The following is a 24,528-nucleotide window of genomic DNA, read 5'->3' as shown; positions in this document are numbered from 1 at the left end:
AAAATAAAACACCCGGTTTGACAAATGCGATGTATATATGTGTGTATATTTATATACACATTAGTCAGTGGTATCTAAACAGAGCGCGAGACAGGTGAACACACACACACACACACACACACACACACACACACTCACACACACACACACACTCACTAACACATACGAGAGAGACAGAGACAGAGACAGAGAGGGCCGGGGCACACACACGCAAACAGAGAGAGATACCCATGATGGAAAACAGTCCCAAATGTGACGGAGACAACAGCTGGGAGCAGAAGCGCTTGTCGACCGGTGTGGAGAAATGCAAGTCTGATGTGAATCGGCTTGCACGAGAATTTCGGTGTGCTGCGATCAAAGCACTTCGTTGGCAGAGTGGCCCTGGTGTAATTTTTCAAAATTACACATAGCGAGGCTATTTGTCTTCCTCTGCTTCTAGTCTTGAGCTAAGGATTTATGTTTTGCTTTGTTTTTCATTTGTTTGTAGTGTCTAATGATTGGATCGTGGATTCTTTGTATGTAATGTGTTGTTTGAATGTATATAATGGATATAATGGGATTTATGTGTCTGATCCAAGTGGCAACCTATGGGGCTGAAAAATGAAACCAACATGGAGGTGCCAAAAACTGCATTAACTGAATGACCACTTGAGGCTGGCTAAGGCTGTCAATCCCCATAGACCTCCATGTTAAAGTGCCCAACACTACAGCAGAAACAAACATGTTTACAGCCTGGTACCAAAAACAATTTTGGTCTCTATAGCTTATTTCAACATTCAACATATGAAACTAACCAAGATGGCGACAGTTGAAATGCCGTACTCAAGGCTTCAAATCAGCAGTCCACAAACCAATTGGTGACGTGACTATAGCTACTTCTCTTTTTTTTGAAAAAAAAAAAAAAAACAGTCTATGGTCAGACCCCAGGAAAACTAGCTGAAGCTGAACCATTAGCTTTTGGGGATCTTAACAAACAAACTAACCATCTCCTGCCTCTTCATATCTAATATAGCCCAGTTTCTCATCTTCTCATAGTGAATAAGCCTATTTTGCAAAACACTGAACTATTCTTTTAACATTGACGCCAGCTGTTTTACAAACCGACTGCCCAGTTTTCAGTTGGATTCCGTTCATTTCAGCACACAAAGAAAACCAATTTGCGGTGACTTGGAAAATGTGTGATACATTTAAAGACTCCTGACAAAGTTCTGTGGATGTCAAAATGGTATTACACTTGTGGGCAAGGACCATAACCCATAAACACAATGCTTAACAATAGCTGCTTCCTTGTGTTGGAGGTCAAAGTGTCCTTGAAAGCACAACCAAAAACAGTTTTCAAAGTGGTTGCCATAAGCAACAGCGCCTGTGTGATAAATAACATTTACAGAATAACAAAGACAAATACACATAAAGGCAATTAATACTTAACATTAAAGTCTTTCAAGCAACTTATAACGCTTCGGCTCATCTTGGAAATGAAAAATAGATACACAGCTTGTAGATAACACATGCAAATCCACCACTGTGGTCTTTTAAATGAGTGACTTCTGTACTTGCTCTGGGTGAGTTCATCTGGCTTGGCACAGCTAAATGTGAAGAGTTGATCTTCAAGAGAGCCCTTCATGCCCTGGACCTGCTGCAGAGCCTGGCTGTAGCTGTGTTGGGTGGGGAAGCCGGAGGGTCCCAGCAGGCTCAGCTCTTTGTCAATGTGACACAGCTGCCGGTAAAGATACTGGGTTTTGTTGCTCTTCTTTTGAATCCCCTCCACTGTTGACCCAGGATGCATACTTGCACTGGCCTCTAAAAATGTATAAGATTTCAGACTTAGTAAACTGTGTCTACCTCATTATTTGTGTATGTAAGAATGTAGGCACATGTTGCATAGGGTTGTGGTCAGACAGAGAGTAAAGTAAATTCTTTGCCTGGCAGCATACCTTCAAATTAGCAACGGATGCAGCCTGTGTGTTTGTGTTCAGCTCATCCTCTGAAAGTTTCCGAACTTACTAGAAACTTCCAGGTGTCTTTGTTATACCCCTTCAATGTCTATACTTTTTTCTTTGGTCACCGTACTATTACACAGTAGACTTAATAAGCCCTGAGATATGTGCAGAAAATGTCATGCAAGTCAAAGCCTTTCAGCTCACTCAGACGCATATTTGTGTCCTATCATATCTTTACATCAACTTTGTATGCAGTTTCACTCTGTCTGAACACACAGTGAATTGTATTACCCCTAATACTTAGGGTGTGAAGTCAGTTGCCTTGGAGCCAGACAAATCTGCAAGAAAGTGTTTTATCTGCTCTGGCAGCAGCATCTGGCACCCCTCACCTTTGGACATATTGCCAGCAACTCTGACAGGCCATTCACAACCGTTTATCTAATATGTGGTGTTGTTGTGACAATGATTGTAAAGAGGAGCACTGCTGAGGCATTTTTGACGATGAAGAAGTCAACCTAAAACAGTTAAGGCCTGTCCTGTTGATTCAAATATTTTAGTGACGTCAAAACACATACTAATGCTACACCATCACAGCTCATCTCTGCATGATGTAGTTGATTTACATTTATCTGTTGCTCAGTGCTATGTCATGTTTTGTCGCTCTAATTTGTTGTAGATCTATTTGATTGTGTTAAGAAGCATTTTGGTCTATGCCCATTGATAACGCCCCCTGGAAATCAAAAATGAAGTAAGAGAGACTGGAATACTTCACATTTGCGAACTTGTCTGGCAATGTCAGGCTACAAAGTCCGTTCATGTCTTATTCCAAAAAACTGAAACATAATGGGATTTTCTGTGCATATTTGAAGCTAAAAATACATGTGCTTCTGTCCTGGGAAGAAAAATTTGTGCACCTTCTTTTTTTCATGCTGATAATAGAATCACTTTTTGGTTTTGTTGTTCCCAAATTTTACACAGGCCTAATAAAGTCAGTATACTCCTACTTATGCACAACTGAATGCCCAGGCATTAATTCAGATTTTCACAAAGTGACAGTGGGCAAACATTTCGCCTTCTTTTTCTTTTGTAAAATTTGAGAACAAAGCATCACTTTTCAAGTTCTGCCCCCAGTGCATTACATTTCATAGAAGAAGACATGAGGCAAGCACATACATTATCTTTGCATTTATATGAAATTTTATCACTAAAGATAAATAATCAGGTTTGCTGCAGGAAAAATACTTTTCAACAGTCAAGCACTTTGAAGAAATGATATTAAGTGAACTGAAAAGAACTGAATTTACCAGCGTGTGTTTATATTGTAGCTGAGACTGTGGACAGAAACCCTCAGTGTCAAGCTTCTTAAAAGGACTATTGAAAGAAATCTGTGAAAGCTATCAAGTTTAATCAGGTTTAGCTGAGTAGAGCAGACATTAGCTGGGCAAGCGGACAGGGCTTAAGCACTCTATTACATCCACATCAGCTCATGCTATAAAGAGCACTCTCCAAAATTAAGACAGAATTATCTCAAATGTCACAGTATCCACCATCCACAGCAGGTACACACCTGGCAGCTGAGGCTGAACGGGGTTGCAGAAGCTCTGAGTTTTGGGCAGGGTGGTGTCGCTGGTTTTGTTATTCTGTTTGATGAAATCCTCCACCACAGAAAGGACAGCATTGATATCCACTTGTTGGCCAGGCCCAAACTTGAACTCTGTGCATGGTACGTTGCTTTTTACAGTCTTAGACAGTGAATGGGCGATTCTTGTGATATCCTGAGAGAGAAAATGTTCAAATACTGTGGTGTTTTTTTTATATATATATATATAAAATGACATACTATATATGCATTTGTAAAATACACTTTATTCATTCAAAAATAAGTATTTGCATATCCATTGCTTTTTGAACATGTACGTGGCCATAGAAAATTTATTATTATATAATTTGAATGCTACTGATTCAGCAGCCCCTAAATGTCTATGGCAAACATTGTAAATAGTTACCTATCACATGAAAAACATGAAGCACCTACCTTAATGACAGAGTCTAAAGTGACACTGACATTCATGTTGTTGGTGTTAGCCTGTGAGAAGGAAGTCTGCTCCATAGTATCTGGTTTTTCTGTTTTGTGCTTGCAACAAGACGTCTCCCGAGGACGAGTGTTTCTGAAGATGCTGACAATAAGGATATTCACAGGAAACATGATGAGAGAACTCTGAACTCCAATCATGAACTGTTGCCAGCTAAACTCAAAGTGACCTGAAAATACAGAGGACGAGAGAGAGAGAGAGAGATGAAAGACACTTTACAGAATGTGCACAGCATTTTATGAAGGATTATGTTATCTGCAAATTCATGAATGCATATTTTGTCTAAAGCAACAACAAGGACCTTTTTCATAATTTGATGTTATACCACATGTCACAATTTATTTCATAAATAATATAGACAGATTAAGGACTTTGTCCAGGAGGAGAAGGACCAATTCAGGATTGATTATGAATCTTTTTTAAACTGTTCAGTTGTCTCCATATGTTGAATGAGTGACCAACTTTGACCCGTGTTTTCCCCTGTACTCTATCTCAGTCCCTTTTTTGTTCTTCTTTTCTTTTTCTCTTTGCTGACCCTGCCTCAGTGTCACTTATTACCACAAAATATCACCGCATCTGAAAAATAAATCTCTAAGAAACTTCCTCTCCTGCTACCTTTGGGCTGGCTAATATATGACTCACTTTGAAACTTTACCAGGGAGGTCATACAGAGGCATTATAGTATTACATTGAGACTGTTTCATAACCAATTTAAACTCCTTGTAGCTGAACTCTAGAGTTCTGAAAACTGCCAGCACATTTTTTTTTCTTTTTTTTTCATTAATAAAATGTGTTGTACCCAGATCCATGGTCTGCTCAGAGGGATCTGTTGGGATGCCATAAAACATGATGCTGGTCAGCATGGTACAGAGCAGCAGGCTGAAGCAACAGGAAACTCTCTGAACACAAGTGAAGGTGCTGCTCGGTGGTCGACTGATCACAGAGTACCAGAGGTGTCCGTCGCTGAAATCCTTTGAAGTCTTCATGAAGAACAAGTTACTGGAAAAAAACATGGTACATTCGGAAATAAAAACACTTTACAGACTCCATGAACTACCAATTAGTGATCATTTAGCATTAGTTTTTAAAAAAAAACAAAAAAAAAAACTCATCATTTCATCGCTGCATAATCCAACACATACTCACTCCAACCTCGTCACATATTGGCGTTTGGTCATGAACTTTCCACGTCCACATACGACGTGCGAGATACTCTGAGTGTGTTGGTAGTTGGCGCTCTGGGACACCGTGCCAAGTTCTGCTTGTTACATGCATTGTCTTCTTTCAAAATACACGTCCGTTTTCACAGAAAATTTACCGTTTACATATAGTCTCTTTCAAAATAAATGCACTACTTTGGTACAACACCGGAAATTGACTTTTTTTCCTTCAACAACAAACACGTGGTAACATTTCGGCAACAAAAATACGTGGTTAGGTTTCGGAAAAAAGACAGGGTTTGGCTTTAGAATCTTACAGGATGTGAACACCGCTCTCTCAGGTGAAAGTTGGAATTAGAAATCTGAACACAACTTTAAACACAGCATTTTTGTTTTGCTCCCATTTTTCATAGGTTTAAGCTAAACATGTAAGACTTTTTTTCATGCACTCAATAGACATAATTTTTCTCAAATTTTGTCACAAATTTGTTAAAATTTGTGTTGATGAGCACTTCTCATTTTCCAAGATAATCAATCTACCTGACAGATGTGGCATATCAAGATGCCAATTTAAACACAACATCATTACAGCACAGGTGTGCCTTGGGATGGTTGCAATAAAAGGCCACTCTAAAATGTGCAGTTTCATCAGATAACACGATGCCACAGATGTCCCAGATTTTAAGGGAGCATGCCATTGGTATGCTGACTGCAGAAATGTCCACCAGAGCTGTTGCCCATAAATTAAATGTCCATTTCACAACTATAAGATGCATCCGATGTATTTTCAATTAATTTGGCAGTACATCGAAAAATGGGAGCAAAAATAAAACAGTAACAAAAAAAAAAGGACATACTGTGCTGTGGCCTACATAGCTGAGAGTAACTATTCAGGGATTTATTCAGGCACACTCAGTGCTATTAATTTTGCATTTTCCTGTAACATATTTAAATTGCCTTTTGACTATCTGGCACAGAATGAATAGAAACATCCCTCTATGTTATATCTGCCTCATTCATTTTCTATGTATCAATAGATTTTGTCCATGGTAATAATTGTGATAAAAAACCATCTCACAACAGTTGGGTTAACCATTGCTTTTTGCTTGTACTGCTGTGAAAAACCATATTAAAAAAAAACATATATACTTATCTCTTGGCTTGTTTGATTCTGCTGTCATGAAACAAAATGCCCAAGTGTTGGAGCATAGGAACTCAGCTACATTCTGCCCTCTGGTTTTAGAATATGCCGTAACTCAAAACCTAGGCTTGTGGTAAACTTGACAATATTCAAGCAAAAATCATTTCATTTGCATTTAATCTGCACTATCATTCACAGTCAGATGAAAAATTTCTGTTTGGGTTTCACACTCAGCCTTTAGGCTTTCAGCAGTTTCCTTGAGTGTATAATTTTGCTGCCCATACCTGACTGGTTTCACCTTACCTGAACCTCTTCAAATCCACCTCTGTCGAACCAGGAAAAACTTTATCAAGGGAACAATCGCCCAAGTCTATCGCCAGCCAGGAGTTGCATAGAAAATGCCATTTCTGTTCCGTCTGTAGGTCCTGTACCACGACGTTGCCTACATACCTGGAAAAAACACAAAGAAAGCAAAAAGGTAAAAACTTTTTTTTTTACATCAAAAAGTCAGTTTTGTTTTGTTTTCTAAACAGACCTCAAGGTGGCAAAATGTTTTGTTCGGAGCACTAAAGTGACAACTTAATTGTATTTGATGACTGTGTTCTCTTACCAAAAAAAAGAAGAAAGGAGAAAAGAAAGAAACAGTAATTATGGATAATTGTGAGCCAAAACATATTGTGTACTCACATTATGTTCTAAGCCATATCAGCTACATCAGAGGAAATGCTATGGCTTATGTTATATTGCAATAGCTTCTAATGGGATTGAAAAGTACACTTTGAAGATACTTTTCTGAGTGGCTCTGACACATTTACCTACCAGGAAGGATGGCTCCCTGAGTTGTTGTGCCACAGTCTGATGCCCTGCAGATCTCCCAGGGAGAAGGGCGTAGCTAGCAGGAACACATCCACTGCTCCTCTCTCAAACACACGTTTCTTTGGATCTGTCAGATGATGTGGTTCACTGTTTCCCTCTGCACCCAGCAGAGTGATTGTCACCTAAGATAGTTCAGTTGACTGTATTTTAAAACTGAAAAGTCCAAAACAAAAAACTTACAAGTATACAACCTCCACTTTGACCAATATACAACAACAAGCCTTAAAGGGAACATTCCCCACCTGTTATGCCTATGTCCAATTAGTGCTGATGGTAAATGTAGTCCACTGAAGCAGTAAATCCCTCAGTGCATGCTATACTGACCAAGAAAGCCCAGTTTCCCTGCTCATGGAGCCGTGCCAGCAGTGCAAAAGGCACTGTAAAATGCATCCTCGTCCATGACAGCCTCTGCACTCATATTTTGAGACACCACTGTTGGAAACGTAGCTAGTTGGAGCAGCAGCAGCAGCAGGAAGAACAGACCTTGCAGCTGCAAACTCAGCTTTCCTTGTCAATACAGCATGTACTGAGGAATTTATTGCTTCAATCTACTACATTTATTAACATTGACTGGACATCCACGTAAAAAGAGGGCACACACTTTTGGCTATTTAGTGCAATTTAATTAAAAGTCGTATGAAACTTCATCAGCAAAGTTCAAGAGACTGTGGGATATATACACAAATGAATATTATATCTGCCTTTCATTTGGCCGATCAGTGTAATTATGACAATGTCAAAACAATCCACTGTAACACACTGTTGGAGAACTTTTTCTTAGAATTGAATCAATGACATTTAACATATTCTCTCAGGAAAAGTCAAATACACACTCACCAAAGTAAGTCTTTTAAATTTTGGTTTAGACTTAAACAAATATTGATTATCGGAAGACTGAATATGGAACAAGAAAGCTCGAATGATTTGCTGGTAAAAACACTTCTAAAAGGTTCACAGATAAAAGTTCCACCCCTGTAAAAATAACCAACTGCGTTGAAAACAAAATCTAAATGTATCCATTATTAACTGATGCTGTAAAAATGTATTTACACTGGCCACATAGCATAAGAACAAGCGGGTGTATTAGCAACATTAACATCATTAGGAGTCATCTTTTTGACCATCTTACAAAACTCCAATATTCACTCTTTTTCACTCTGTGTTTGGTTTATGTCTGCAGTGGCACAGATAATGGAGACCACAGTGGAGCATTTAACAGCAAATTGACAGTCGAAGCAGAAGTAGTCGGCTTGTGGTTAAAAGGTGGAACTAAGAGCAATGAAATCACTTGATGAGTAGCCGTCTGTCTTCCATTTAAAACTATTCAGGCAGAGATCTGACCTTGCACTTGTATTGCCATTAGCTGTTTGGTTTATACTTCACAATCACTGGTTCATTCACAGCTTTGTAGCTAATAACACAAAGCTCCCTCCACCACCATAGCTAGGGCTGAGCAAAATACTCAGATGAAACAAGTATCCTGTGTAGATACTGTACTTTATATAAGTACATGTTTCATCTGCAATAATAGTGCCAATATCTGTACGTGATGAAGGAAAATCCTCATGAGGGTAGCTGTTTTCAATCTCTTATTCTTGTGTATCAAAAATGATCTGAAGCTCAATCTTGCAATTGTTCTGTTTAGAATTTTCTTAACTTCTGATGTAAAGGGGCTTTATTAATGTGGGAAACATTTGCATTGCTAAAGCAATTGTGTAATGAAAACAAAAATTGTGCATATAACAAGTAAAGATCTACTGGAGCAATTGAGAGCAAAGAGAAACTGTAGCAAAATGGTGCACTCCGTTTTCAGATTGATCGTGCCCCCAGGCTTAAATAAAGGTAGGATCTGGAGGATTTTCAAACAAAACAAAATATAGACATATACAAATGAAAGCCTGCTTAATCATCACCTATGGGCTTCTACTCATGTGTGGTGGTGACTCTGTTTGCAGAGCTCCTGCCCTTCAACTGTATTTTGATGTTTTTGTGAGCTGGGCGGAGATTTCCCCAGCCAATGAGAGAGCGCAGGTGCCGTGCCCGAGCGTGTCCGAGCGTGCACCAGCACGAGCCTTGCCTGAACCTCTTCTGTGAAGCCTTCTTCCATACCTCCGGGCTTCGTACACCTGGGAGAGTTGAGCCTGATAGGAGGGGCCAAATTTGAATGTGTGTTTACAAACAGCAACTGGAAAATCCTCCAGACCCTACCTTTAAATAAGGACGCAATCACACTGGCGCTATGTGGTCCACTTTAAATGAACCCTGGTCCACTTCCACGAATAGTTTGGTTCATTTGGAGTGGTATGAATGCTCATTCGAAGTCTGGTGTGGACCAAACAAGCAAACCCTGGTCCGCTTGAAAACTGGGGGTCTCGGTTCGCTTGTAAGTGAACCCTGGTGTGGTTCGCTTACAGTGGGAAATGCAAATGGACTATCCAGCGAACCAAAGAGAGGAAGTGACGTAGAGCACAGTGCATTTTGGGGTGGAAAAAAGTTTGAAAATGTCTCGTGGGCAGATGTGGAGTAGTGAGGAGGTGCAGGCACTTATTGAGATATGGTCAGAGGACTATATATCGCAGTTGCTTGTGGCTACCCACAATGGATTTCTGTTTTCAGTCCTGGCCAATCGATGAGCCAAACTTTTTTTTCTTCCTCATGCTTTTTTTTTTCCTGGTCAGTGGTTGTTTCGGGCAGTACCACCCCCAGATGAGCAGCTGTTGTAACTGTGTGACGTTGTACTGGCTTTAAAAAGTGCAGTGTAAAAGTGAACCGAGCCAAATGAAGGTGTGACATTTTTGGGCATTCCCCGCCCAATCGAACCGAGTGCAGATACAGACAATTTAGTTGATTGAATAGAAACAGATACAGATAAAGGTGTACTAACTCATCCCTAACCCTAACCTTCTACTTACGAGGTATTGTTGTTTTACTTAAAATGTAATGTCCATGTAATGCTTCTTAAAAGGATATCAGCAGAATCCTTGTTGCAGTGCAAATTCTTTGCAGGCTCCTGCCAAATCTAACTTTAAATATTTGCTATGCACTAATATCATATTTACCTGAGAGGAAGTGGAGGCTCCTCCCCGGTGCCCAGTTCTGACACTCAACAGGTAGCGATACTCGTCCATGGGATCATTGTCCTCCAGCACAGTCACCTTGACCTGCCGACCAGCCAAAAACATAAAGCATGTTTCTTTTAAGATGCTTTTTGTATGTGGGGTTACATTTTATGTTGCTTTATTTTTTTTTATTATACTCTGGTACTGAAGATATACTCTACCTTGGCTGTGTCTTGAATGTCTTTTCTTCGTGCCCACACAACCACCAAGAGATAGGCCACAAAGAGAGACCCCACAAAGCAGACAACCACAGGATTCTCAGCAAAAGTCGCAAACAGCTCAGCAGTGCGTGATGGATCCACAAGGTTGGGAGTGACGAAGAAAGAGCTTCCGAAGAAGGTGAGGTGGTTACAGAGGCACACTGTGACTAAATGTGTGGTCTCTACACCGACCTTGGACAGTAAAAACATTTATTGTCATTAAAGTTTCAGAGACACGTTACACTTGACAGACAGATTGAATTACTGCACTTACCCTGCATCCATAACTGCTCCAATCCAATTTTGACTTATTCCAAAATTTGCATGCTGTAGTGATCGAGGTAATTGTTAAACTGGCATTGATGGATTTTATACCTGGGCCTACAATGGGCCTCACTACAAGATAGTGCATTCCAGTGTTTCCCTTTAAATCTTTAGGGTCTAGCAGCCAAGTGTATCTCTCTTCTGTACAAGACACACACACAAGTACTCAGATAAGTATCAAATCAAATTTAAAAGGCATTAGAGTAAAAACATGCCATCTCCACCATGAAGCAAAGGGATTTGTTACCTGGTGCTGCTCCCTGATGAGGCATCTCTGTCATTGCAACATAATTGGTTTCAGTAGGGTAGGCCATATAACCCAGGAGCAGTTTGAAGGGTAAAGGATCATTTGAAGGCACCATCTTTAAAACATATATTGACAGAGTTGCAACAAAATGATCAGTGCATAACTTGATGCGTCCAGAAAGTTCTTAATTTAAACACATAAGAATAGCAATTATATTCCATATTTTTTTCCCAGCATTTTCAGATTTTCCTCAATTTTTAGACTCACGATACCAAAAAAAAAAAAAAAATGGCACAATTAACAAACAATCAAATCAGTAATAGTAGAAGAATTTATGATGTTGGCAGTTGTGGTGGCCATACAACCATTTCTCAATCCAGGGCATTAAATACCAATGCTTTGTCAGACCCCTTGTCATTTTATAGCAATACACACTGCATCCTATAGCATATCTATAGCCCTTTGTAGATAGGAATTGTGCAATTGTGCAAAATGCCACCTACCTACTTTTGTTTATACAGAATGTGCCTTTTTCGGGGCAATGGGGGGCGTGAGCAAGTAACAAAACGCATAGCTCAGCGTGTTACATAAACAGTGACGTGGGAGGGAAGCCGCAGCTGGTCAGTCCTTTGGCAAGTCTCTCGTAAGTTGGCCCGTTCTTCGCCTTCCCCGTCATCTGACGGTTAATGGCCTCTTTGTTTGCGAGGGCAATGTAGAGTCTGTATAGAGACTGGGTTATATGTAACATGATGGTAATACGTCATGTGAGTGCCTATTTTTGTCAGTGATGCAAGTGCAAGACAATTGTACGTAAGTTGCATAATAAACAGTATTAACTTGTGGTTTCACACACGACACAAACAGCTTCCTGGATGAAAGTCTGGTTTTGTTTGACCCACGCACCTCCCTTTCCTCCCGCCCTAAGCAGTATTTCTTGCTCTTTATACTAAGTCAGTTGCTCTGAGCCTCAAATACTGCCGCAAATGGGTTTAAATTGGAGTTAGCCCACATGCTAAAGGGTGCCTTTGGCATCAATGTCAGACACTGAGGGCATGACAGAGTGTTGGTATTTGACACCCTGGAAATAAGAATGGGGAGTGTTTTGCTAGTAATACAGCCAATGTAATAAATGTGTCAAAGTAAACCAAAACTGATGTGAAATTAGTTTTCTAAGGTGCTGATTACACGTCTCAGAAGTGGAGATAAGAACATCTTACTGCACCTTTAACACCAATGTATTGTCAGCTACAGGAATGTCTATGGTGGTTGTGCTGTAGTTGCCCAGGTCCAAAACCGAGATGTTCACCTGCTCTCCAACAGGTCTCGGCAACAGAATCTGCGGACCAGGCAAAGTGCTAGAAATACATCCAAATAACTCTGCATACAAATATAAAATGATTCTCCATATCATCTGCAGATTGTAATCTAATAAAACATTTTAACAAGCAGGTGGTGCAATTAACAGAGTGTGCTCTCCATGGTCATCATTTACAATATTGTTCTATTTTCTCATCTGTCCCATTAGTTAAAATAGTGTATAAGATATAAATGGCTGTATGGGTTTGTTAATTTACAGTCTTTTCATTGTGTTTGGTGTTCTATTGAAAGCTGGAGAAGGGAAAGTGTAGTGTAGTTTATTATATATGATATAAACAACATTTAAAGTTAAAATTTTGTATTTGAATGTGTGTTAATAGTAAAAGTATTACAAAATAGTCTACAAATGGTCTTGCTCATGTGAATTCAATGACTCATGACTCCCAAACAGTAAACAGCTGAGACACTAATCTTGTGAATGAAGGTTGAGGCCTTAAATTTCACTGAGGCATTTCAAAGCTGAGAGCATGCAGCACACCTGGGGTCGCTGGATACAAAGTGGGATGAGTAAGAATCTCTGTTCATGCATTAAAGGCAGGCGTGTTATGCACTGCCAACTCCTCTAATCCTCTTTAACCTGAGTGCTCTCCTCGTGGCTGGGGGGGCAATGAGTCTGTTCTTAATGAAGTAGGCAGTTCTAACCTAGCCTAACTGATATATTGACTGTTCTCTTATGAATCTGCTTCAGCTTATCCCAGTGGTCTTTGCAGCCACAAGCATCTCTAACCCCAGGTTAAGTGCTCCGTTCATGCTACTGCTAATGAAATACTTACTTATGTACTGTACACTGTACATTGTCTGACCTTTTCATTTCATAGAGTACTCCATACAAGCCGTTTGAGTTGATTGTTCAATCTTAAGTCTGTTTTCGTTAAAAGGAGGTATAGACCTGTCCCCACAGTCAACATGCTCTCAACAGGAGAGCACAGTGTAAAACAATCCCCACTTGCTGCACTGACCTTGACATCCTCACTCAAGTTCTCCACAGGGATATCAGAGCCATCAGTTGTTGTGAGGGATAGAGCACCTATTTGGCCGCTGATGTTTCCTCTCTCATTCCAGGAAAATGGGTTTTTGTCTACGCTCAGCATCTGTAAATATGTTTAGAGTGCAAAGTAGGTTTAAGCCCCGTTAGCAGGTCAGACGCTTCAGAAAATTGAGAAAAACGTAGCATATAACATGCACACCATCCTCTGTATTTGTAGGGAAGGTGTCCTAAAGACAAAGACAACAGTAATGTTGAGGGTTAATAAAAAAATATCTGTAGCAAAGTAAATGCACTAACCAATGAACCACAAGCACATGACAAATCAATGCATTAATATACCAGAGAAAACTGATGCATCATTTTGAAGTGCTGACTCTGAAAATCAACAATCGACACGAATACGGGTAAACACATCAGCATTTCTGACTCACCCTTATATCCACTGGTTCATCTGAAGGTAACACATCAGGGGGTAGTTTTGGGAGAGAAAATGATGGGCTGGAACTGTTGGGAATATTTATAGACTCTGTGTGCAAACTTCCAGGTGTCACTCTGAGGTAAAAAATGTAAAGAGACTCATATAAGTTAGTTAGTTAGTTAGTTAGTTAGTTAGTTAGTTAGTTAGTTAGTTGGTTGGTTGGTCGGTTGGTTGGTTGGTTGGTTAGTTAATAGTCAGTTCTGTTTTTTGGGTTTTTTTTTTCAGTTTTCAGTTTTCAGTTTGTTTTCAGATTGCTTGTGTTCTTAGGACTACTGTTCAGTCTTTGGGGATCTTACCCCTACATGTTTTCAGCACAGACCCAAATGATTTAAAAAGATGTGCAGCCCAGAGGTATTACTCTACATTTTAAGTGCACGTCATTCATATAGGCACTTTGTCGCACTCTACATTTTTTTGGTAAAGGCAGTAACAAACTGATAGCCGACATTTGAACCCAAAGCAACCCATATTTCTTACATCATTTAGAAATCTCCCAGCACAGGGAAATACTCGTATAATTCCCATCTTAGCCACCTTCATATCTGTCCAGTAAATATAGCCTACAGCTACAGATGTTACAAATGGTTGGCTTATCTTAGCATTAAGACTTGAAACTGGGGAGAACTGGTAGCCTGGCTCTCTCCAAAGAGAAAGAGCACCCACACAGCTCTCTTAGTAACAGCTTATCTAGTTGCAGTGTGTTAGAGGAGCTGGGTGGGAGCTTTGGCTACCTTCAGATGGAACAATGTTAGCTGTGTCCCCTTGTTGTCAGTCGTTATGCTAAGCTACAGTAACCTGCTGCTGGCTATAGACTTATATTTACTACAGAGACATGAGAGTGCTACCTTCTCATCTAACTCTCCACCACAAAGCAATTAATAGTACTTACAAAAAAACTGTACTATTGAAAGAAGTCTATCCACTGTATATGACAACCGAGCTAAAGGACTTACCTATGAACAAACACACCAATATGAGCTTGTTGGATGATAGTTGGCCTCTGGTGCACATCTTTAAATGCTAACAGTGCACTCTGTGTATTGCTCAGGGCAAGGAGAAGGGCATCAGAGACATTCCTCTGCAAAAGATAACACAAAGCATTCATGTCAAGAGAGAATTGTTCTGTTATAAAGGGTTAGAGAAAAAACACCATCAGCACTGGACATAAGGTTAAACAACTCACACTCGAAGAATAGTGCAGGATATTGCTTATTCCTTCCACAATGGTGCTGGCTGCAGTGTGTATTTCATTGATATTTTCTTCGCTATTGGTAATGTTCATGTGGAGGAGGGATGAGCTGAGGGCTGCAAACAATAACGAAGCCTCTTCCTGTAGTGTGGGAATCAAGGCTCAAAATTACAGACACTTTTGTAAGATTTTATGTTAGAAGTAACATTTTGTATAATCAAGGACATCATAACACTCTCTTGATATCTCACCTCTTACAGTAATATCCTGCCTCATATACACATACAACTTACAAGACTGAGCTAACCTTGTCCTTCCAATGGCTCTTCATTGACAAAAAGCAATAAGCCATGGTTAAAACAGCACTTGACAGATTTTTCCTCCTTCCCACCAAGTGTGATTCACTGGACAGTACCTGAGCAGAGGTGCTGAGTTCAGTGCCTTTCTGGACAACAGCAGTAAGTCCTCTGGTGGTTGCTTGAACTTCATCTGGAGTGTTGATGGGAGCTGCTTTTACTATGTTATTCATTATGTCCAGCATCTTCTCACGAAGCTTCAACAGATAAAACCATGATATTTTGTTATTAGTGTAGTATTTAGTTGTACAATATCTTTAACCAAATGAAGTCTTCCATGTAAAGACAGGCTGTCTCTGTAGGTTGTACTTAGGTTCATGGAATTCTACTTATTTGAGTCTTGAAGAGGGGTGTCAGCCACACACCTCAAGGGGGGCAGACACAGTAACCTATCATACATGCCTTTACAATCACTGTTGGGCAAGTTAATTGAAATTGTAGGCTAATCCATTACCCATTGAAAAGTAATACATTACTTTATTAATACTCAACAGCATAAGTGGTTGCAAAGCTTGTCATGGGGTTTGCATTGCTCATCTCAGTTCCATCCATTGTTTCCACTTCCCCTCATCAGCACTGTCAATACTTTTATCAGCTCCTTTACCCCAGTCAGTTGTCAGTATTTTTGGAATATCCTGGTTGTTTATGTGATCATCATACCCCGATTTCAGAAACCTAGATAAGCCCTTATTGTCATGGTTTTGAGAAACCTGGCTATATTATGCGGTAATCTGATAAAAACCAGATAGCTGTAATTCAAAGTGAGATTAGTCAAACAGTTTTTAGTTGGAAATGGGTTTCCAAATGGGTTTTCATGTGAAAATTGACGTTAATTGTTACAGGCAGCCCCATGTCAGCCTTTTATGAGCATAAAATCATTTACGGTCTCTACACGGCCTTGATCCCTGTTGCCCTGGACTGTCTTTCTTTGAGTTTTTCATTCTGTGAAGATAGCTCTCTTTCAACCTAGCTAGATCGCCATTGTAAATTATGCCGCAGACCTAACCTAATCGAGTTTGAAATAGGCAAAAGAGTGCCTTTCATAGGTACTTTCAGTAGCATCCCTCCTTAACAGATGTCAGTGAGTGATACAGATTCTCAGGTGAGGGAATTTTATAAATGTACTCTATCCAAATGTATAACATTACATTTACAGAAATGCCACCAAATAAAACTATGCGATTACAGTAGCCCTGACTATATGTATCATGTGGCTTTTTTTGCCATGTGAACCTACTGTATACAAGTGATGCAGAAAATCTGAGCAAAAATGCGTCTTTTTATTGACAAGGTTGTTCGTGTTTTTACTGAACTACCGAGTGTGTTTTTAATGTTCTCTTATTCATTTACCCATGCTTGCATGAAAAGAAGCCTTCCAAAAAATTGCAGGTAGCATTATACATTAATAATTCTTTAAATAATTAATCATTATGTGTTTACTTGCATATGAAATGCAGTATAATTTCCTCAAATCATATCATAATGTTACTACCTTGAATTGTGTTTGAAGCCTTGATCTTGATGTACTGAAGTCTGTTTCATGCTGCTTCTATATTACAGCTAATACTAGAATAATGATTAGAAAATTGATCAGTCTATTGGTATTCATCACAGAAAATATTCAGTCAATAAAAATCATTTCACTTTGATTTGCCCAAAAACTTAATTGATTTCCATGTATCCTTCATTACAGGACAATGTCAGGATACATCAATTAAGTTCTTGAACATGATGTTTAAATCTGCCGCATCAAATTTAAAGTTTATGAGCTGTAGGATGTGCAGTTGTCATGTTATAATGATGATGATAATAATAATAATAATAATAATAATAATAACTTCTGTATACACACAGTTTTCCTGCCGGCATTTCTCTCCTGCCTTAATTGAAGCAACAGTATTGCTTTTTATTGTTTCAGGTTTGAGAGTCAAACACGCATGATTTGACTTGTTTTATGACAATGCACTCAGAGCAGGAGGTAGAGAGCCGGGGTTAACAGAACAGCTTGATAATGACTTTTGTGGTAGACGTTACTTCAGACTGAGGTTTTACAGTTTGTTGAGCCAGCTAAGGCAAAAAAAGCCTTACTCTGTTTGACTTCCTTTGTGGTAAAGCCCTCTGGATACTGTAGCATGTAAGCACCTTAGCCAGGTTTCTGAACATTGTTTACAAGGTACGCACACAATCAGGTTTATCATGACCATCAAATATCATATCCCAAATAAGATCTACACCAGGTCAGGGCTCCTCAAAATACTAATGATCATGTAAACATTCTCAGTGTTGCATTGTGCCTTGCCTTTGAGCCCCCTGTACAGTACCTGAATCTTGAACCCTGTAACCCGTACCTGAACCTAACCTTAATCGAAGGTTACAATATTGTAACCCTTGTTCTACTAGCACAGGCTGCATGTATTCAGGTAGGCACATCCCGATAGACCTACTACATTTATGTAAATTTCAGTGGGCAATTGCCTGCTTGTGATTGAAGGAGAGTATTACCCGTAGAGTCCAGCAGAGGGCAGAGCCTGTGTGAGATAGAATTTCTGCCTACCTGCACCTTTGGACTCTGTTACTTCTCTATGGACTTTTCTACCCTTGCCAGTAAGTATGTGTCCCTTCATTTAATCAGTAAATCCAGGAACTTCTCTGTCTGCTTCACTGTCTGTGTTTGAGCCCTCCTCCCTCTGTTGCCTGTATTTCTTTGTGGACATTAGGCATTCCCGATCTCTGTGTGTTGGAGGGTATAAGTCTGTCGAACCTATGATGATACCCAGGATCACAGCTAGGTTTGGTCTGTTGTGCTTGCAATGATGCCCAACTGTATTTTGGCATTATGGTGGTTTTGTTTTTACAGTACACTCTTATCACAAACTTCCTGATTGAGAAAAGTCCTCCAAGAGCATTCGATAGTTTGGACCATGGACCTTGTTTCCAGCACCCAAATGCAAATCAGGGGACTCGAATATTCTCAGATGGATCTATGCAACCTACTAAGATGCACTGATGCCAGATATTTGCAATCCAAGGCAATGTCTCTGAGAGGTCATTTACCTTTTGCCTGTCAGCTTGTTCCGATTCATCAGATTGGGCATTCAGTTTATTGGCCACAGAACTGAAGATTTGTCCCACAGTTTCTCCTGACAGTACACCGTGCTCCTTTAACTGAACCAAAGCATTCTCCACTGAAGCCTTAAGATCATCTACTGAGGAGCTAGATACCGCTGTGTAATCCAGCACCTGAGGAGAAAGACATATTCTTACTGCAAGATAAAGAAAGCTTACAGCATTTCTATAAGATGTGTTCTGTTAGTAACCCCATTTCTTCTATCATTGTGGGGTTATTTTCTTTTTTTACAAACCTCTGCAGTGACAGTAGTGCTAGCTACAAAGCTGCCATTGTTTGCAGTTGCTTTGATATTCAGCTTGTAGTTGGAGCTGCTGTCTCCAAGAGGAAGGAAGACAGCCTTCACTTCACTGTTGTTGCTGCAGCGCAGATGCTTACCTGACAATTTTCAAAAAAGAAAATAAATCAGTTTGACAGATTTCTATAAAAGTAATCTAGGATATATTTTGAGATAGCTGTTTTTTTAAAAATATAAGATAAATCAGTTCAGTTATCATAGAATCGTTTCTGACCTGGATTACTTACCTTCATCAGTCTTAAAACAATACTGACAGTCAGAACAAGGAACTTCAGTATTGCAAGTTATATTGAAAGCATCAAGGATTGTTCCCCTCTGCGGTGATATGCTACACTTAAGGCTGTCAAAATTGTTGGTGGTGACTGGTGGAGATGTATCACCAGTGTCTGTGGTGGTAGGTGTGGCAGTGATGTCAGTAATAGTGCCAGGTGATGTAGAGGCAGGACCAGCGGTGGTTTCTTCGGGACTGTCCTCTTCCTTACTATCTTCCTCCTTACTGTCCTTTTCCTTGCTCTTTTTTTCCTTACTGTCCTCTTCCTTACTATCTTCCTCTTTACTGTCTTTTTCCTTGATGTCTTTTTCCTTACTGTCTTCCTCTTTACTGTCTTTTTCCTTACTATCTTCCTCTTTACTGTCTTTTTCCTTGCTGTCTTTTTCCTTACTGTCTTCCTCTTTACTGTCTTTTTCCTTGCTGTCTTTTTCCTTACTATCTTCTTCTTTACTGTCTTTTTCCTTGCTGTCTTTTTCCTTACTGTCTTTTTCCTTACTATCTTCCTCTTTACTGTCTTTTTCCTTGCTGTCTTTTTCCTTACTATCTTCTTCTTTACTGTCTTTTTCCTTGCTGTCTTTTTCCTTACTGTCCTCTTCCTTACTATCTTCCTCTTTACTGTCTTTTTCCTTGCTGTCTTTTTCCTTACTGTCTTTTTCCTTACTATCTTCCTCTTTACTGTCTTTTTCGTTGCTGTCTTTTTCCTTACTGTCCTCTTCCTTACTATCTTCCTCTTTACTGTCTTTTTCCTTGCTGTCTTTTTCCTTACTGTCTTCCTCTTTACTGTCTTTTTCCTTACTATCTTCCTCTTTACTGTCTTTTTCCTTACTGTCTTCTTCCTTCTCGGTAGATGACGATGTCTTTATGATGTATTTGTGGTAAAGTGGTACAACATCCGCTTTTGTGTAAATGAAAAAGAACATTGTGTATTATTTCCAAGAAATGAAAGTGCTGATTTGCAAAAGCAGGTTTATCAATCTTGATTAAATAGTCAAAAATAGTGATAGGCCAACATTAAAATCATTCCTTTAAATTGATATAGCATTGGTGTTTCTCACATGGTGTTGATTTCCCTGCATGAAATACACTACACATGAGAAAACTGTTTACATCATTAACCCTGGATTACATCTGACATAAATTAATAATTGGTCTGAACCAAAAAATGATCACAGATCAAGGCAGGATAATTACCAGCACAGCTTTAACATTATTCTAATGAATCATGTGTACATACCTGACGTTATCACCACAGTGACATCCAGACCTTTAGATTTGGCTGCCTGAAGAATCCAATTTGACACAGTGTATTCAGTCCCACCATGTGTTTTCAGTACAAGTGGCCTTTTCTTTTCCATTTTATAGCAGTCTTTTTCTATATCTCCCTGTTTATAAAATAAAATAAAATGCAACTTAATTAAGTTTCTGACAAACTGTTTTTATAACATTAAACACTATGTGATCTTTGAGTCCCAGAATTAATTTATCAGACTTACTGGCCAGTTTTTGTCGTCACGTAGGTCCTCAATGTTCCACACAATCTGTGGACACTGTTGTCCTTTACAATCCATTTTAATTTTTGCATCCTTGTTCTTCTTGATTGGGTTACAGCCTTCAGTGCAAGTGAGACTATGGTATAACAAACACATAGATCATTTGGTTAACACACAACTAGAATGTCTACATCTAAAAAAAAAAAAAAAAAGCATTGCGGTGAAACAATTTACTGTAGGTGTATACTGTACTCAGGGTTTCAGGATTTGGAGTTACAAAATACAAGTAATGGTGTTCCATATTTAAAATACAGAACATGAATATCTGTATTTTGTTGCAGTTCATTGCCGGTATTCTGAATACACTTATTGTAGTGGAATACGTTTTACAGGTAACCTTCCCAACACTGACCACAACTGATAAACAATTAGAGTTTAGTTATCTGCTTAATCTGATGACACAAAAACAACAGCATTCCATTTAAGGGGGGTTGTTCTACGGTCTTGATGTTGCTCACTGACATGGCTTACTGAAAAACATAATCGAACTGAGCCATTGTTAACAAAATTAGTTTCACCAGTGTCTTTCTATGACTGGTCAAAATGTCTGCCATGAGAAAGGTCTGTCTTTACAGGACAGTTTTGCTCTAAAATCAGTAAGATATGTGAACTCCTTTCCAAAGCAGTTTAATTTATTTCAAAAATTTTCTGAAGTCAGTGGTGACATACTGTAAATATTCATTTACGTTTACCTGTTTACCTGATTTCAGTTGTTAGAAAATGACAGATACACAATGCTGAAATGCTGTCAGATAAGGTGTTGAGAGCACAGATGGGAATGTCAGGTCAAGTGATTAGAGCAGATCAATTTCAAGTACCTTAGCCAAGTTGGCACGTTCCTCTGAGGGTTCAGGGTGATGCATATGGATTCTGTTTTTTCCACTTTATTATTGTCTTTATTTATCACATTAAAATGATACTTAAAATATTGAAGAGGATCTGGTAGGCAACGTTCTGTAATGTCATAAGTCAGTCCCTCAAAATTTCCCTGGCATCGACAAGGATTCTCTGTGAATCAGTGAGGAAAGTCATTATTCTACTGTAGGAACAATTGAAATGCCGATACAAAACATTTAAGAACAATTTTTATGTATACTGTATATTTACTGAAGCCATCCATTAGGAAATATGGGCAGGGGGACAACATTTTCAAAAGTAGGCCCCCCATCCACACCCAGGGGGGGTGGCAGGGGGATTACTATATATATCACTATGCAAAATGTTATTATGCCATCAAACATAATCCAATTAATCATATTTCTATATGTATTTTGTATCTACATTGTGTTAGGAGCATATTTTCTTACTTTGAAAAGCAGAGGTATTCACATGTGAGTCCCAGGCCAAAATAATCCCCTCCAGTAAATAATTAGAGAAAGGTAGAATCAATCATTGATTAAAAAATTACTGCAGGATATTAAATCATGAGGTCTAATCCTGAGTGAACAACTAATTGTTTTTTCTTTATTCATTAATTCAATCTCAAGGGCTACCTTAATCAAATATTGGTCAAATTGTGTGCAGAACTAAAACAGTATAAGGAGTATATGGCTGTCAACTCTCAGTTTTCTAGTCATACCCAATGTATGTAATTCCAAGACTGTTCAGGGACCCCAGCACGCAGAAGTATTTAGATACACCATTTTGAAAAATGACAGTGTTCCTTTTTCCCAACTTTAAAGTGTTATTTCGCCCTCTTTCCGATAAGAAAGCACAACATGGTTGGTACCTATGGATGCCGTAGGTCCTCCAGTTTAAAATGATACCTGTGTCTTCACTGCAGCTTTGAAACTGAATTGAAAGTAGGAGCCCTGATTTTTGGTGAAGTATTCTGATTTAACTAGTCAGGCTGCAGTTTGCCTCACAAGTTTATATTAGAAGCACTTGTGAGTTTTGTGCCCTGTGCCCCTGACACCCTCTGTCAGATGGACTGTACTATTCACAATACCTGTAGATGGCACATTAAAATGTGGCATATTGAAATTTGTTTTAATAATAAAAATACATTTATTTATCATGTGAATCTTAATGACGAAAACTCTGTCTGTGTGTCTGTTCCACGTTTTTCTCCTCACTGACTTGGTCAATCCATGTGAAATTTGGCACAGTGGTAGAGGGTCATGGGAGGATGCAAATGAAGCAATATTACATCAATTGACCAAAGGGGGGCGCTATAGCAACTGATTGAAATTGCAAACTTTGAATGGGCATATCTCATGCCCCGTATGTCGTAGAGACATGAACCTTTGCACAGAGATGCCTCTCCTCATGAAGAACAAATTTGCCTGAAGAATACCATAACTTCCGGATATATAGATTTTTTTCTGCCATTTTGAATTTTTTGAAAAACACTTAAAATTGATCTCTTCCTCGGAAGTTTGAACGATCTGCATGAAACTCGGTGAACATAATCTAGGGACCATTATCTAAAGTTCCCTCTTGGCAAAAGTTGGAAAACTTATTAAAACTGAGCTTCTATAAGGCAATGAATATTGTGGAGGGCGTGGCTCATCACATAAAGGTGTATATTTTTTCTTCCGGCTTTCTTAGAGTGCAGACGCTCTGCTGCTTGCACTCCGCTTTGCTTACATTCTTTTGTGGATATACTTGTTTTTTTTCTGCTAAAAGCTACAGAAAGTAGATCCTGGATACTTATAAAGCATTGGGATTTTAATTTGTGAAAGATACAGAGGACTACTGCCATATTTTCACCACTTTTTCACCACTTTAGTACTGTGTGAGCAGGGCTGAGGCACAGTGCAAGCCTTTTGCTGTGTCTGTGACTGGAAACCTGTGATTAGGACAAGGACAAGATGGCAAAATCTGTGAGCTGCACAGAGTGTGAGCGACTAACCGAGACAATAAGGCTGCTTCAAATGAAGAATGAAACGCTACAACAAATTTGTGATGGAAATACAACAAATGTGGAGCATACCATTGCTGACTTGGCTGACACAATCATGGATATGTCCTAACACCACTGGGTCAGCTGCAGAGGCTCCCAAACTGGCCTTCCCTAATGACCCTTCCTACTGGCACAGGACTGGTGCTCGACCAAAAGCATCAACTCCAGCCAGGACCTGGTCTGATGTCACTAGCAGGAAAATCAGTCAAGAGAGCCCCAACGCTCACCCCTCCACTTGAACTCTCTCTACACAACAGGTATGATGCACTGGCTCCAAATGAAATATGTGACAATACCAACTACACTGAACCCAGGCAGGCCAAGGCTATCCAAAATGCAAGCAATAGCTCCAAAACCACTGCTAGACCCAGGGCCAGAAAAAAATATGCTAACTCCACACCTGAGAAGCCAAGGGCCAGGAGAAGTATCCCTAACACCACACCTGATCAGCCAGATAACATCCTGATTGGAGACTCAATAACCAAGCATGTAAGAATGGCAAAGACTGAAAATCTAACAGTGTCTGACACGTGTGTCAGGGAGCTAACCGAGCTGTTGCCAGTGATCCTCTCTACACACCCCAGTAACATGAGGATCATCATCCATGCTGGGTCTTTTGACATTCTACGAGGAAAAACTGGCTTTGAGATCCTGAAAAAAGACTTTTCCCTGCTCCTGGAGAAAATGAGTGACTGTCAGTCACAAAATGTGTTCATTTCTGGCCCCATTCCAACCCTGGGGAAAGGAATCGAGTCTTTTACCAGACTCCTTGCCCTGAATACATGGCTGACATCGGCATGCTTCACTCATGGGATAAAGTTCACTGACAATTTTAACATCTTTTGGAACTGTAAGGATCACTTTCAGCGTGATGGGATTCATCCGAGCA

General features: G+C 39.5%; 1 protein-coding gene across 1 annotated transcript in view; it reads right to left on the bottom strand.

Moving 5' to 3' along the window:
• The window catches only part of LOC125899202 (polycystic kidney disease protein 1-like 2), a 65,609-nt gene that overhangs the window by 19,946 nt on the left and 21,135 nt on the right, over window positions 1-24,528 (bottom strand). Inside the window, exons 11-32 of the mRNA XM_049593283.1 lie at window positions 21,655-21,742; window positions 20,678-20,810; window positions 20,419-20,464; window positions 19,141-20,079; window positions 18,851-18,993; window positions 18,543-18,728; window positions 15,548-15,685; window positions 15,127-15,273; window positions 14,897-15,021; window positions 13,897-14,017; window positions 13,437-13,568; window positions 12,323-12,436; window positions 11,101-11,215; window positions 10,804-10,994; window positions 10,491-10,721; window positions 10,270-10,371; window positions 7,154-7,332; window positions 6,638-6,784; window positions 4,833-5,032; window positions 3,976-4,202; window positions 3,508-3,715; window positions 1,554-1,800 (exon numbers count right to left, since the gene is read on the bottom strand). Coding sequence (XP_049449240.1) covers window positions 1,554-1,800; window positions 3,508-3,715; window positions 3,976-4,202; window positions 4,833-5,032; window positions 6,638-6,784; window positions 7,154-7,332; window positions 10,270-10,371; window positions 10,491-10,721; window positions 10,804-10,994; window positions 11,101-11,215; window positions 12,323-12,436; window positions 13,437-13,568; window positions 13,897-14,017; window positions 14,897-15,021; window positions 15,127-15,273; window positions 15,548-15,685; window positions 18,543-18,728; window positions 18,851-18,993; window positions 19,141-20,079; window positions 20,419-20,464; window positions 20,678-20,810; window positions 21,655-21,742 — 4,159 coding nt within the window. The remainder of the gene's footprint in view (window positions 1-1,553; window positions 1,801-3,507; window positions 3,716-3,975; window positions 4,203-4,832; window positions 5,033-6,637; window positions 6,785-7,153; window positions 7,333-10,269; window positions 10,372-10,490; window positions 10,722-10,803; window positions 10,995-11,100; window positions 11,216-12,322; window positions 12,437-13,436; window positions 13,569-13,896; window positions 14,018-14,896; window positions 15,022-15,126; window positions 15,274-15,547; window positions 15,686-18,542; window positions 18,729-18,850; window positions 18,994-19,140; window positions 20,080-20,418; window positions 20,465-20,677; window positions 20,811-21,654; window positions 21,743-24,528) is intronic.

The sequence above is a fragment of the Epinephelus fuscoguttatus genome, linkage group LG13 (assembly GCF_011397635.1).
Source record: "Epinephelus fuscoguttatus linkage group LG13, E.fuscoguttatus.final_Chr_v1".
Lineage (NCBI taxonomy): Eukaryota > Metazoa > Chordata > Actinopteri > Perciformes > Serranidae > Epinephelus > Epinephelus fuscoguttatus.
The sequence above is the reverse complement of the archived record's forward strand: the minus strand, read 5'-3'. Positions and strand labels throughout refer to the sequence as shown.